The sequence below is a fragment of the Neovison vison genome, chromosome 14 (genome assembly GCF_020171115.1).
Source record: "Neovison vison isolate M4711 chromosome 14, ASM_NN_V1, whole genome shotgun sequence".
NCBI classification, from domain to species: Eukaryota; Metazoa; Chordata; class Mammalia; order Carnivora; family Mustelidae; genus Neogale; species Neogale vison.
Window position 1 is genome coordinate 17,411,122 of NC_058104.1, and position 14,680 is coordinate 17,425,801.

Here is a 14,680-nt window from a genome sequence, read left to right on the forward strand (position 1 = left end):
AGAGAGGTCAGAAAAAAAGTTGAATGTCATTTGTAACATCTGAGGTGACCCCAGGGCAGAAGAGTGAGACTCATAGGGCCTGTCCCCACCTGCTGGCTGAGGATAGATCTGCTTGTGTTCCTGAGGCTCCCCGACACCTGCCACCTCCTGAGTACAGCAGCCAAAACCAGTGGGATCTGCTCCATACTGCCCCCCTCCCAGGACAGGTGGACCACTCCGGGATAGCTTGTTTCTTCTCAGAACATTGGAAAGAACCACTGGGCCAGGAGTGTCCCCCAAATGCTCTTGAACCTGGGCTCTGGAACAAAGAGCTACACCCTAGTGGCTTTTCTGGGTGCTTGGAGCACTTGGGTGCTCCTGTGGGAGCTGTCTTCCTGCTTCTGTAAGAGAATTTTGACCACCCTGGGTGGGACACGGTTGGGATTGCAACCTTCCCAGTCAACTGTGCCCCTGGGCACAACCTTCCCAGTCAACTGTGCCCTTGGGCATGTGTGAGCCTCCGTATGGTCTGTAAGATGGGGCCATTGTACCTACCTCACAGGGGTGTTGTGGGGATTAAATGTGATGAGGGTAGTGGCAGCTGAGTGATGTGCGTGTCTGAACTGCCCACCTCCTTGTCTGTGGCCCACTGACAAAAGCCTCCTTTCAGCTTGCACCTTTAGGAGACTACTCCAGTGGGGACGTAATGCCACCTGCCGGTGCTGATGGGAGCCTCTCCAGATAAGAACGGGCCACTGCCCGTGGAGAGCCCCACCCTAAGCTCCCACCATGGACCAGTCCCAAGCAGCACAGGGCCCCCAGCTCCCCTTCCCCAGCAGCTGTGAATGGGGCACCTCTCCATCATGACCCCCAGCATGTCATCCCTGTAGCTCCCCCTGAGATTTCTCAGCCCCAGCAGGGGTCACAGTCCTACTTATTAATCCAATCACGTGGGGCCCTTTGGGCTTCATCACTCCTCCCAGCCAGCACCCGTCTCCCCAGGTGTCCGAGCCCCTGAAGGCCCCCCTCCTACATCCTGTGGAGACCCCCCTGGAACAGTTTCCAGTTGCTTCTGTCCCTCCACCTCTCTGGGCTCCAGCTCCCCCTCCATCACCCATCTTTCACCAGTGCCCACCTATAGACACCTGTCTCACCCTGGCCCATCTGGCCCTGGGCTCATTGCTCAAAGGCCACCATCCCTAGTCTTCTGGACTGATGCCACCTGCGAATGTCATCGTCTCCTCAGGATGTCCACAAGCGAACGCTCCCTACTCCCTGGCTGTGGCCCCAACACATGTGTCCTCTTCACCTCTTGTCAGTACCCACTGGGTCCCGCCAAGGTGGCCTGGGGTCCGCAGGGCAGATCGGCCCTGCTTTAGCGGGCCTTCAGTAAGGACAAAGTCCACCATAAGCAATCTCAGGGCCACCATTTGCCCAGTCATCCAAACTAGATGTCCGTGCACCACCGGAGCACCCTCTGCTGCCTCCCAGCCTGGGTCCGAGCCGCAGGAGTCCGCGCTGGCGCCGCGGGGCTGGGACCAGAAGCCCGAGGGCCGGGGGCTGGGGCTGGGCTCCGGGGGGCAGGACCGGGGAGGGGGCGGGGCCTGAGCCTTGGGCTCGGGATTGGGTCACGCAGCCGGAAGGGGGCGGTGTCCTAGCCCGGAAAGGCCCTGACTTCCCGGAGGCGGCAAATCCGGAGGAACCGCGGCCGCCTTCATGCTCCCCTTGGACTGCTCGCGCCGGTGAGACCTGCGCGCTGGGAGGGAGCGGGGCGGGAGGGGGCGCGGCGCGCGGCCGGCCGGGGTGCTGAGCCGCCGGTGCGCCCCTCCCAGGCTGGTGGCCGAGCTGCGCGATGCCCTGGACGCCTGCGCCGAGCGGCAGCGGCAGCTGGAGCGGAGCCTGCGCGTCTCCCGCCGGCTGCTGCGGACCTGGTACGCGGACCCCGAGACCACCCGGCCGGGCCGCCCTCGGAACCCCGCTCAGAGCCCCCGGGCGGGGAGGCCAGGCCCAGCGCCCACTTGCTTGTTGCCAGCTCTGGTCCCCTTTGCCTGCAGGCTCTGAGGTTGGGGGGCTGCCGCGAGGCCAGGCGGCTCCTTGAGGTCGGTCGGGTCTGGGCCCTGCTTCCTGGCTGTGCAGCCACTGTACTGGTCTTGGCAGGGAACCAGCCGAAACGCTGGCTGCGGAGCCAACCCCAGAGCCAGAAACTGATGAAGAGGTCCCGCCACCAGGTAAACTTGCACCGCCCGCCTGTCCTTGGTGCTGCCCTACTCTGTTTTCTGACAAGCCGTGGTGAGTGACCACTGCAAGAGTTCTTGGCTTTTGCAGCAGGCACGCCCAGCCCTCAAGACCTCAGGGAGCTGGAGCTTCTGACCCAGGCACTGGAGAAGGCTGTGCGGGTGAGAAAAGGCGTCTCTAAGGCTGGAGAAAGACATGGGGCCCTTAGCCTGAAGTCCGCTGCCACTTCTCGTGCTACCACAGCTTCTGCCCCACCCGGGGCCTCAGGCCAGGCTGGCCGGCGAACCTCAGAGACAAAACCACCCAGGGGCGTCCACCAGACCACAGTGCCTGCCAGGGGCCTCCCTGAGTGCAGGCTTCCATCAGTGGGGGATCGCACCCGTATGGGGAGAGGAGCCTCAACCACCAAGCCCAGACCAAGCCTCAGGGACCAACAGATACCCCCATCGGCTGCTCCTCAGGCCCCAGAAGCTTTCACACTGAAGGAGAAGGGGTACGTTGCCCAAACCCTTCCCGGAAGAACTGCTGTGTGTACCTGCGCAGACTCTGGCCAGCAGCAGGAATCTGGGATGGGGGGCGACAGGGCAGGGTATTGAGCTGGATGTGGACCAGGGGAGCCCCTAGGGTGCCATCCCATGGGATCCATGCCCTGAAGCTTGCAGAATGGATCATTGCTAGAGCCTGTCCCCTTCTCCCTGGCTGTCCAGTGCCCCATCCTCTTAGCCACCCGTTCCACCCAGCCCCAGGGCTCCACATGGGCTGTGGAGGGCCTGGGCTCTGCTCCTGGTGTCCTTTCTTCCCTCCAGAGCAGGGAGCAGAGCTGGACTGTGCTGGCTCCCACAACCAATCTGAAAGTCCTGTTGCTTGTTGGGGGTGGGGGGATCCTCCAGAGTGAGGCTACTCTGAGCACTGGCTTCCCTGCAGGAGCCTGCTGAAGCTACCCATGGCCTACAGGAAAGTGGCTTCCCAGAACTCCCGGTAAGGTTGAGTCTCCGCTGGGTGGGGGTGGAGGGGAGATCAGGGAGACCCAGGCGACCCACCAGCCCAGGGCCACATCGGTAAGACGTTTCCAGCAGGGCACTCTGCTTTGTTGGCTGGGTGGGGACACTTTCCATGTTAAGAGAGTCTGCCTGGCTAGGACTTGGACTCAGTGGGCTTTGGGGTTGAGAGACTTTGCGTCCCCAGCTGTCTTCCCTGTGGAGGTGGGTGTGATAGTGTCAGCTCCGTAGAGGTGCGATAAGGGTTCAATAAGGTGGGGCCTTTCATGTGTTCGCGCAGTGTCTGCTCTAGAGCCCGCACCCAGAGTTCTTTACCGTGATCTCAGGTAGTCCCAGTTAGTCCCAGTTTCCAGGGGAGTTGCCAGCTCCTCTCTTCTCCTCCCTTGAATTCTTAGTACTTCCCCAGAGTGTGTGGACTCTGTCCCCCTCTCACGGACAGCATCCTCTCCATCCCCCAAAGCCTGGGGAGGCCCCTCCTGGCATTCGGCAGAACCAAACACCCCTCATGGGGTCCCTGCCCCAGCCTTTCCCTGCCTCCTGAGGCCCAGCTAGATGGATGAACGGTGCCTCTGTGTGCGTTGCAGCCTGTGGGCCCAGCTCAGCTCTCCCCAGACCAGTGACTCCAAGGACGCTGCTTCCATGGCCAAAACCCAGTTCCTCCAGAAAATGAAGACGACTGTATTCTTTCTGGGCTTGTGGGACCCCCAGAGTGGGAGCTGTGGGTGGTTCCGGCCTGGTGAGTTTAAAGAGGAACTCCAGCAAGGGCCAGAGCCGCTCTGGGGTCCTGTCTTTGGCGGGAGGGGAAGGGGGAGAACCTGGCTGCAGAGGAGATTCCCTGACCCATGTCCAGTCGGGCTGGCCTGGCTCTGGCCTTGCCGCTGCGGAGGTAGAGGTGGAGGCTGGGCTCCTGCGGAAGGCTTGCTCACTGATGAGACAGCGAATGGAGGAAGTGCTCTCTGCAGGTGAGCGGGCCCTGCAGTGTGTCTCAGGGCTGGGAGGGCTTCAGGACTGGCGTGGACCTGGCCTGCCCTCCCTGATTTTTGCGTAGACCCTGCTGACCGGATACAGGAGTACTACTCCCTGCTTACCCTGGAAGGGCTGCAGGCCATCACGGGGCAATGTCTCCACAGACTGCAGGAGCTGCGCGCAGGTGACACCCGCCACCCCCTGCCCCTCGTGCTAAGGTCTGGTCAGTGGTCAAGGGCCTCTGGGCAAAGATAGGGTCTCCCCACTGCCTTGTCCCACAGGACTAGGCAGCACTGCGCCCCCACGCCACTGCCTCTCCCGACGCAGCCGTGTCACTGTAAATGGTCTGCATGTTTATCTAGTTCCCGAGAAAGTGTCGTGTGAGAGTCACAGGCGTACAGTCAGGTGACTTGCCTGGTGTTGCAAGAGATGGTTGTTGTTGGACAGTAGCGCTCCAGCCAGGGCAGATGGAGGCTTTGCACCCCCTTAAAGGCAAGTGGGAAGGAGGTCCCTGGCTGTCCCACCATGAGGCCACATCCCCCTGTCCTCACAGCCGTGGCAGGACAACAGCTGGGGCCGTGGCCTGAGGGGAGATGCTGCAGAGCCTCACTGCCCTGTGGGGGAAGAACAGACCCTACCTGGAGCCCCCAGCTTCTTTTCTACTCCAGCCCCGAGGAGCTGCAGAGTCTGGCGGTCCTCGGGCTGCGGGTGGCCATGCTGGACCAGCAGATTCACCTGCAGAAGGTACTTCCGGGTGAGGGGAGGGACTAGGTGACTGGGTGCCAGGGGAGTGGGGGGGCTTTGGGCCCAGCCAGAAGATGGAGCTTCTGGGCTGTGCACGGGCCTAGGGGCAGAGCTCTGGGATGAAGGGGCTGGCACATGGTGCCCGAAGCCCTCCCTGGAATTGCCCCACTGTCCGGGCCTTCTGTAAGCCCTCCTGTGGCCGCCCGGGACCGGTCCCCCACTGAGATTGTGGCCGTGTGATACCCCCCAAGGTACTGATGGCTGATCTCCTCCCGCTGGTGGGCGCGCGGGAGCCTCCAGGGCCGCCCTGGCTGGCGCTTTGCCGAGCTGTGCATAGCCTGCTCTGTGAGGGAGGGGAGCGCTTCCTCACTGTCCTTCGAGATGAACCTGCCGACTGAGCCCTTCCTGTGGCTGGCTGCCCCCGGACCCTGCCGCTTCCCAGACCGCTGGACCCTGCCAGGAGGGTGAGGTTGCTCTGACCCACGAGACTGGGAGAGCACGCCCCTATTAGGTCAAGGGGGATTGAAAGAACTTTCTATGTGGTGGCCTGGGGGGCTCAGAGAGGGCTCTACCCACCTGGGAAAGCAGGGTCCCCGGCCAGGGGTGGGGGACAGCCCCCGGCTCCTACCGAACAGCCCAGGGCCCCAAAGCTAGCAGTCAGGCCTCTGCTTGGCATAGCCTTCAGCAGGCTCAAAGACCAGAGGCCTGTCAGGCTTTTTTCTTAGCTACCTCTGTTCTTTCCTGCTTTCACACTTACCAGCCGTTTGTATGACATTAAAACTCCTTTAGAAAGGATCTAGATTTAAGGCAGGACTTGGCATGTTCCTTTTTTTTCTTTGTGTTTTTGCTTACCACGAACATATCCAGCATATTTATTGAGAACACGCGTAGGCCTCTGTGATGCAGGGAGGGGGCAGGAGGGCACTGAAGGCGAGTAGCACTGGGGACTCCCCTCCAGCATCGGCCCGAGCACACCGGAAGCCCCTTCCCCCCTTGCCTAGACTGGGCTCACTAAAAGACGCCAAAGCCACTGGCCCAACTCAGTGAGCGGGCTCTCTTGGCCACGGTGGTCCTTCTAGCACCCGTGCTCACCACTTCCTCTTGGGCTGTTGCTGTGCCCAGCGTGGGCCCCCCTCACTGACTGCACTGTCGCCTTCTCCGAGGCTCTTGCCTCTCCCGCTGAAGGAAGGCAAGAAAACGGAGAGTTCAAGGTCATGGTCTCTGGGTTTATACCAGTCATAGGTTTGGGTTTCCACTTTGACTTGATTTCTGCTGGGGGACTTTCAGCAAGATTCTTAAGGGGACTGAGCCTCAGTTCCCAGTGTCGTCCCCAGTGTCGTACTGGGGGTAGTTGTCAAGAGAGGTTATCAAAGAGACATGACCACCTGTGGCCCCTAGAGCTGGATCTGGGCAACGGGAGGCTCCTTACTCCCCTCTCCGTCTTGGACTATGGGTTCCACAGCCTTTTCACTCCTGGAGCCTGCTGTGAGGACCCAGCCCTGAGGTAGCGCCATGGGGCTGAGAATACCTGCACGGTGACAGAGCCCAGGGCAGGTCTCCCCCGACACCACCTTTTAGGCTCTGGTGGGCAGGTACGGGGATATAAGTTCCCTTTGCTTAGGAACCCTGCCACCTCCCCACCTGGGGTGGCCTGGCTCTTCCTTCAGCCTATGCCTGCCCTCTGCCTGTGCAGCCAATCTCACATGACCCCAGGAGGCTCCCAAGGGGCCCACAATAATAATGGCCCTTACCCCTGTGGCTGGGGTGAGGACAAATTACACAGTGGTAGGCCCTGAGACGGCCCGGGAGGCCATGGTGTTCTTTAAATAAGCCTTGCCTAGGCACCTGAGCCAACCAAGCACAATCCTCAAGAGCTGGGGCATTGGCCCTTTGTGTAGCTAGGATTAGCAGCAGGGAATTCACACCAGCCTCTGCTCCGGGGGACCCAGGCCCCGAGCCAGGCAGCTTCTGGAGTAGGCTGGGTCTTCTGAGCGCCGGGTGGGGTGTCACAGGTGTGGGGCATGAGCTGAGTGATGCTGAAGCAGCCTTGGGGTTGCCCCCACAGTCCCACAGGCCAGAAACCTTGAGTAATGGAATCCCAGGTCTTGGGGGTTGCTGGGGACCAGATGACAGACTAAAGCAGGAAACCTAAAAACAGTCCTCATTGCACTAAGGGGCCTGTAGGGAGTGGAACAGCTCTGTCCACTGACCAGGGCAGGAACAGGGAAGGGGGAACCGAGAGGTGGAGAGCCTGGGGGACAGCTACTCCCCTCCAAGCCACTCTTGCTACTTCCAGAGACCATGCCCTGTTGATCTGATCTTGAGGAACCTTTCATTTCCAGGGTGAATCCCACCACCCTGCTACTGGCCAAAACCCATTTCCATAGCCAGTGGTCTCTACCATAATTATTTTAGTCCACCAGTCCTCTTGGTTTACTGGATCTTTGCCCCCTGGGGGCAGGGATGCTGTCCACCTTGGCTCCTAGCCAGGCCCAGATGGGCGCCCAGAGATTGCTGATTCAGTGACCCTCCTGTCAGGACCCGTCCTCCCTGTTGCCTTGTGGAGCGCTGTCCGCACCTGGGCAGGCAGGTGGCGCCCGGAGCATGAGGGAAAAGGAGGGCAGAGGTCCGGGTTAGGGCCCCCTTCCACATTCGCGCCCGCCCACCCTGATTCAGCGCCAAGCCGGGAGGCGGCACCGACCTCCTCTCCCCGGCGTCCCGGTGGCGTCACCGCATCCCGGGCCAATCCGCTCTGACGTGGCGGTCGAGGATGGGAGTGGGGGCTACGCGGGCGCCCACACCCACCCTGAGCGCGGCCCCCCATCGGCGGCATGAACGCGCCCGAGCCCCCGCCCGCCGCGCCTGCCGAGCCCCCCGCCCCCCCTGCGCCCCCCGAGCCCCCCGGGGCCCTGCACGCGCTGCTTTTGGCCACCGGCGGCGTGGGGGGCTCCTGGCCGCGCTGCGTCCTGCCGTTCGGCGCCGTGACCCTGCTGGCCGGCGCCGCCGCCACGGCCATCACCTTCTCGCTGCGCGGACCCCACCTGGACCTGGAGCAGGGCGTGGCGCTGACCACGCTGGGCGCGGGCCTCGGGCTCCTGGCCGCCGCCTTCCTGTGCTGGCGCGCCCGGCGGCAGCGGCGGGCCGGGCGCGCGGGGCGGCGGGAGCCGGGGACGTCCTGAGCCCGTGCGCGCGCGCGGCCCCCTCCCCAGAGAAGTCACCGGGAGCCGGACGCCTCCTCTCTCCGGACCTCGCCCCACCAGGGCGCGCAGAGCACAGCGAGCGGGACGCGAAAGCCCCCTCCCCAGACCGTTCCTTCCTAAGCCTTTAGGAGGCCAAGGGGGTGGGGGCTACGAGCCATTTCCCTCTGCTCTTCGGACTCGCCTCTCCCCATTCCTCCCAGCGTTGCTTTTCAGCGTTCTGCTTGGCGCGCAGAGTCGATCGCCACCGCGGAGACTGCCTGCGTGGCACGGGGTCCTGCCGGGGAAGCAAAATGCGGGATGGCCGCGGACTCGGCGGGTCCACCCTCCTGGGGTGAAGCAGACCGTGCTCCCCTCCCCACAACGTCTGTCTTCCCTGCTGGGTTGGAAGCCTCTCTTGGCATAATAGATGCTCAATAAATGTTTGTGTGAAATGTGTACAAGTGGTGGCTTGCAAAGGTCTGGACGGAACAGTATGTCCTGGGCTGGGCCAGGAGTGTTGGGCCAGTTTGCCTGACAAGGAAAGACCCCAGGCGCCTGAGGCTTGGGACTGTCTGGCCCCCGAGTCCCTTTCTCCCTGGACAGGTTCTCTGAGTGCCCCCAAAGTCAGCAGCTGTCACTTTGACTAGGGGTGGGAGTGGACTGACAAGGTGCATGGGGGGATGGGAGGGTGGGGTCTCCTCCAAGGTACCAGGATGGACCAGGACCAGCGGAGAGGAGTGAGAAGCCCCAGAGGCTGGGGACAGGTGGCACAGTCCACAGGACTGAGTCCAGCAATGAGCCCAGACTGGGGGCTGCGGAGAAGGCCTTCCCTCACTCTCATCAGGCCATCTGCCAGGGCCATCCTTAGGGGTCAGAAGAGAATGCATTCAGGGGGCCATTCTGGGGGAAGAGGTGGGGCTGCCTGCAGCCTCCTCCCTGGGGAGGTGGTGGTACCACAGCCCTCTGGGCCCAGAGCTTTCTGCTTGCTGACACCGACCAAAGCTCTGAACACTCGTGCACACAGCAGGCTGAGCCCTGGGGGCCTCCTTCCACCCACACCAGAAACCACCAGATGTTCTGCAGACCTTAGTCCCAACTCCCGGGGAGGCTGGGCTGCAGACAAAGCCTGCAAGTCTGACGCAGGGTTGGAGGGGAGGCTGCCCCCCCATTTCCTTTCTTCCCTCCTGTGTCTTGAACTCCAGACAGCCAGGGGCTCCCTGGAGGCTCATCTTGGGCTCTGTGGAATCCTTGTGTTGGGCCTGGGCATCTCTCCCCACTGCGGCCAGCTAGTCTAGCTCCTAGGATCTGTCGCAGCTGGTACTCTCTTGCCAGGGGCTCACTCTCCCCAGGCTGGGTTTGAGGCTGTTGATCAGAAAGACCTCGAAGAGGGTGGCTGGTAAGATGCTGTTTTTGAACTTGACTCATGCTGGAGCAGACTGGGCTTCCCGTCAGCGCCCTCATTTGTTCGTGGCTATCTGTTGTAAGGGGAACTTTTTTTTTTTTTACCTCAAAGTTGAGATTAGGTGCCATGGCACCTGGGGCAGAGGGGACCCACAAACCCAGCAGCCCTGCTGCTGCTAAAGGAGAAGGGAGAGAAGCCAGCAGCCCTTCTGACTGGATTCTTCCCAAGCCTCCCATGATCTCATCAGCCCCTGCACTCCTACCTCTGCATTTGTGAGGGACTAACCAGAAGGTGCTAATCACTTCAGGTGCCCCATCACCCTATCTTCTTGGCTGCTCCCTCCTCTTCTCTTTTGGTTTCCCTTGGGAGGCTCCAGGGACCCCTGTCCCTACTCTCCTATACAGCAAGAAGATTCTGCTTCTCTCTACCTTCCTCTTGTAGAAGAGGCAGCTCTGCCAGCCCAGACGCATCCACATGGCAACCTCCATCAGCTGCTGGGCCCGGCCTGAATTGAAATTTTTCACACTTTCTCCCAGGTCACACACGTTCCCGTGTTCCCTGGCCCCTCTGCACGCAGCCCACTCTTCCTGCTTGCCCCCCTCCATCAGGGGCTTACTGGTTCTGGGGAAGTGGTCTATATCCGGAGCAGTTCTGGTCTCTCTTGACTGGGTCATTCTCGGCTGCAGCTGCCCCATTCCCAGCTGGGGCCCAGACTGCCCGGCTGGGTTCCTGCCTCAGTTTCCCTACTCAAACCTGCCAGCATGTGGTCCAGGCTCAGGGATTCTCACATGTGACCAGGCCCTCCCCATGGGCCAAACTCCACTCCCAAACCTCTACAGGGGTCCTCGACTGCTGACCAAGACTCCGAACCCCACGGGATCCAGTTAATTAGTGGGCTCCCCTGCCCCAGCTTCTGCTTCCTCCCTGCCAGCTCTGGGGGCTGGCCCCATCTCGGTGATGCAACTAGATGGAGACCCAGAGATGCTGTGGGACACGAGTTCTGCCCAATCTAGGTGGGATATGCCAATTTCATTACTTAGGCAAGCTCCAGTCAGACCTGGAGGACACATCCTTCCTGAACATAAAGCAAGAAGGACTCAAGGCTGTGGGGTCCCTCCCTGGCTGCATCCAATACCTTTGCAGCTCGTCAACCCCTCCTCCCGCCCCAACCACCAAAGGCTCAGGAAAGTTGAGTAACAGTCAGATGAAAAAAACTAAATCTCAGGTTAAGGAGCCTGAACCACAGAGCCAGAAATTGGAGCAGCTTGGTTTCAAAATCAGACCTGGTCCCAGTTGTGGGGAGCCGACCACTGCTTGGGGACATCCCATAACCACCAGCCCTGCTTGGCTGCTACAGCCCTGAGTGTTCCCTGTAGAGACCCAAGGGAGCATCAGGGCACCAGCCTTCAGATGGAGGGCCCAGCCTGCCAGATGGTCCTGAGGGAGGAGGCGGCCAGACCCCCGCCCAGCACGTGGCACAGCCGCAGGAGCAGTCAGGGCCTGGATGCCGGCCGGGGACCCTGCTGGGTGGTCCCCCACGGGCTGCGTGGCTGAGCCGCCCCCTCCAGACCCCTCCCGCCGGCGCATTCCTGGCTCCCCGGCCCCTCCCCCGGTTCCCGGGCCTCTCAGCCCCCTCCCCCGCTGGCCCAGCCAGTGTCTGAATCTGCTTCTGATTCCGGCTCTGCCGACGAGGCCCCCTCCTCTCCCCTCCCTCCTTCCCCGGCCCGAGCAGCCCCGCCCCCGGCTGGGCCCAGGCTTGCGCCTACTGCGCCCCCCACCCCCTCCTGGCACAGCTTGCCCGCCCTCGCTACAGTCGGGAGGAGGCGGCGGCCCGGGCGCCCCAGGCCCCGCCCGCCCTCGGCCCTTCCCGGGAGGCCGGGAGACCTGCTCGACCCGGCCCTCGGTGGGTGAGTGCAGCGGCGGGCGACGGGTGGGGCCTCCGCGGGCGGAGGCGCCGGGAGCTGGGGCGACTCCTGTCAACGCTCCAGGCCCAGCGGGAGGACGCGCCAGCATCCCCGCTGTTGCGCTTGGCCCGGGGCGTGCCCGCGGCTGCTCCCACCTCTTGGCCCCGACTGGGGCCGCCCGGGATTGCGCGGCATTGCGGGCCAGCGGGCAGAGCCTCGGATCCAAGCTCTTTCAACCCGAGGGCAGCGGCGTGGGGCCCGGCGGGCTGGCTGATTCACCGCGGCTCCGGCCATGCCCGGCTGGCCCTGGGGGCTGCTGCTGACCGCTGGCACGCTTTCCGCCGCGCTGAGCCTGGGCCCGCCAGCGCCCGCCGACCCCTGCCATGACGACGGGGGCGCGCCCCGCGGCTGCGTGCCGGGCCTGGTGAACGCCGCCTTGGGCCGTGAGGTTCTGGCGTCCAGCACGTGCGGGCGGCCGGCCACGCGGGCCTGTGATGCCTCGGACCCGAGGCGGGCACACCCCGCTGCCCTCCTGACCTCGGCGGGGAGCACCACAAGCCCTGTGTGCTGGCGTTCGGATTCACTCACGCAGGTGCCCCACAATGTGACTCTCACGGTGCCCCTGGGCAAGGCTTTTGAGCTGGTGTTCGTGAGCTTGCGCTTCTGCTCTGCGCCCCCGGCCTCGGTGGCCCTGCTCAAGTCACAGGACCATGGCCGCAGCTGGGCCCCACTGGGCTTCTTCTCCTCCCGCTGTGGCCTGGACTACGGCCGCCTACCTGCCTCTGCTGACGGCCCACCTGGCCCAGGGCCTGAAGCTCTGTGCTTCCCTGAGCCCCAGGTCCAGCCTGATGGCGGTGGCCTCCTGGCTTTCAGCGTGCAGGACGGAAGCCCACCAGGCCTGGATCTGGACAGCAGCCCAGTTCTCCAAGACTGGGTGACTGCCACAGACATTCAACTAGTGCTCACAAGGCCTGCTGTGCTGGGGGACGCCAGGGACTCCATGGCCATGGTCCCTTACTCCTACTCAGCTACTGAGCTCCAGGTGGGCGGGCGCTGCAAGTGCAATGGGCATGCCTCAAGGTGCCTGCTGGACACTCAGGGCCACCTGATCTGCGACTGCCAGCATGGCACCGAGGGCCCCGACTGCGGCCGCTGCAAGCCCTTCTACTGCGACAGGCCATGGCAGCGGGCCACGGCCCGGGAAGCCCACGCCTGCCTTGGTGAGGCCTTGGAGGGTGGCCTGGGGATCCTGGACCAGGCCAGCCTGCCCCTGACCCATCCCTTCCTGCAGCTTGCTCCTGCAATGGCCATGCCCGCCGCTGCCGCTTCAACATGGAGCTGTACCGACTGTCCGGCCGTCGCAGCGGCGGCGTCTGTCTCAACTGCCGGCACAATACCGCAGGCCGTCACTGCCACTACTGCCGGGAAGGCTTCTATCGCGACCCTGGGCGTGCCCTGAGTGACCGCCATGCTTGCAGGGGTGAGCCTGCCACCAGCTACCTGCACATCTTCACCTTCTCGTTTCCCGCATCCCCACATGGGCTTCTAACCATCCTGTCTCTGTCCTCAGCATGTGACTGTCACCCTGTTGGTGCCGCTGGCAAAACCTGCAACCAGACCACAGGCCAGTGTCCCTGCAAGGACGGCGTCACCGGCCTCACCTGTAATCGCTGCGCCCCTGGCTTCCAGCAGAGCCGCTCTCCAGTGGCCCCCTGTGTTAGTGAGTGACCTTGCCCTCCTTTAGCCTCCTCAGCTGAGTCCACCCACGCCAGCTCCCTGCTGGTGCCGGCTTGTCCCCTGAGCCCTCCCTGCACATGGTCCCTCTTCAGTGCAGTCCGTTCTTTCATCCTGTTCGCAGAGATTCCTGCCCCTGGACCCACTGAGGAGAGCAGCCCTGTGGCACCCCAGGGTGAGTGGACCCAGAACAAGGTCCCAGATTGGCATGAGCGTGGGGGAAGGCTTTGGGTTCAAGGAAGGAAGGAGGAAAGGGTGGGATAGGGAGGTGGGGATTCTGTGCCAGCCTCCACACCCCCTCCAGACTGCGACTTGCACTGCAAACCAGCCCGGGGCAGTTACCGCATCAGCTTGAAGAAGTTCTGCAGGAAAGACTATGGTAGGCTCCTGCCCTCACCCTCTCGCCTTGCTCTTTTCCCTCCCTGGGCCTCCGACTATCGCTGCCCCCGCCTTGTCAGCTCCCGGTGGCCTCTCGATGCCCTCCCCCACCCCAGCGCTTAGTGCCCGCCACCCCGTTCGGTCCCTTTCGCTCTCCCCCTTTGCCACACCGCTGGCGCGCGGTGCTCCTCCGCACGGCCCGCCCCCTCACAGCTCCGCCCCCACTTGACCCCGCCCCCTCTCGCCCTCCCCGCAGCGGTGCAGGTGGCGGTGGGCGCGCGCGGCGAGGCGCGCGGCTCGTGGACGCGCTTCCCGGTGGCAGTGCTTGCAGTGTTCCGGAGCGGCGAGGAGCGCGCGAGGCGGGGGAGCAGCGCGCTGTGGGTGCCCGCGCGGGACGCGGCCTGCGGCTGCCCACGCCTGCTACCGGGGCGCCGCTACCTGCTGCTCGGTGGCGGGCCAGGGACCGCGGTCGGGGGCCGAGGGCCCGGGCTCAGCGCCACCCGAGGGAGCCTCGTGCTGCCCTGGCGCGATGCGTGGACGCGGCGCCTGCGGAGGCTGCAGCGGCGTGAGCGGCGGGGTCGCTGTGGGACGGCCTGAGCCCGAAGCGCGGGCGGGGCGCTGCCTCCACATCGAGGAGTTCATCCACTGCATCCGCCCGCAGCGGAGTCTTTGCTGGCGTCGCGCGCGTCGCCATCTAGGCCCTCCCCCGACCGTGCCCAGCGACTCCTTCGATGCCACGCGCCCATGCATGCGAGGGCCGTGACGGACGCAGCGACACCCCACCCTGACAGAGAGGGATGTGATGGCCCCAGAGAGCTGCTTCGAGGCTCCCTTAGGCAGCTGCCATCCCATCCTCGCATTATCTTCCCCCTCCAAGGGACACTGCGATAGTCTCAGAAGGCTGGGAGCCCCCTGGGGGGCCGAACTACACTTCGAGGCTCTGCGAACACCCTAAGGGCCGCTGAGACTCCCCCACCAGCGATGCAGTGACCCCTCAGAGCGCATTCTCAGCTTTCCAAAAGGCACCGTGACCCTCTCCCAACAGATACGAACCCAGTTGTGATGCCAGGACCCACCTAAGGTCTGAAAACTCCCCAAGGGCTGCGGGGGCTTCAACCCTCACGGACTCTGATCTCCACAGACGCCCGTGGACCCCCGCGG

The 14,680-nt window shown here is 63.5% G+C and overlaps 2 protein-coding genes across 3 annotated transcripts; both read left to right on the forward strand.

The window, feature by feature from the left end:
* Nucleotides 1–1,643: 1,643 nt before the first annotated feature.
* Nucleotides 1,644–5,728, forward strand: TEDC2 (tubulin epsilon and delta complex 2). 2 transcript variants are annotated; one of them, XM_044233434.1, is made up of 10 exons: nt 1,664–1,721; nt 1,812–1,910; nt 2,137–2,207; nt 2,305–2,707; nt 3,139–3,192; nt 3,797–3,890; nt 4,063–4,174; nt 4,261–4,362; nt 4,732–4,922; nt 5,174–5,728. In XM_044233434.1, the coding sequence occupies exons 1-10, from the start codon at nt 1,696–1,698 to the stop codon at nt 5,318–5,320; spliced, it is 1,299 nt and encodes a 432-aa protein (XP_044089369.1). In that variant the 5' UTR covers nt 1,664–1,695; the 3' UTR covers nt 5,321–5,728. The 2 variants fall into 2 exon arrangements, with proteins under 2 accessions (XP_044089370.1, XP_044089369.1); XM_044233435.1 differs by lacking the exon at nt 1,812–1,910 and having other exon boundaries at nt 1,644–1,721.
* A 5,971-nt stretch (nt 5,729–11,699) lies between these two features.
* NTN3 (netrin 3) lies at nt 11,700–14,116 on the forward strand. Its single transcript, XM_044233395.1, has 6 exons — nt 11,700–12,627; nt 12,699–12,887; nt 12,978–13,127; nt 13,266–13,316; nt 13,446–13,520; nt 13,776–14,116. The coding sequence occupies exons 1-6, from the start codon at nt 11,700–11,702 to the stop codon at nt 14,114–14,116; spliced, it is 1,734 nt and encodes a 577-aa protein (XP_044089330.1).
* The last annotated feature ends 564 nt before the right edge of the window (nt 14,117–14,680 follow it).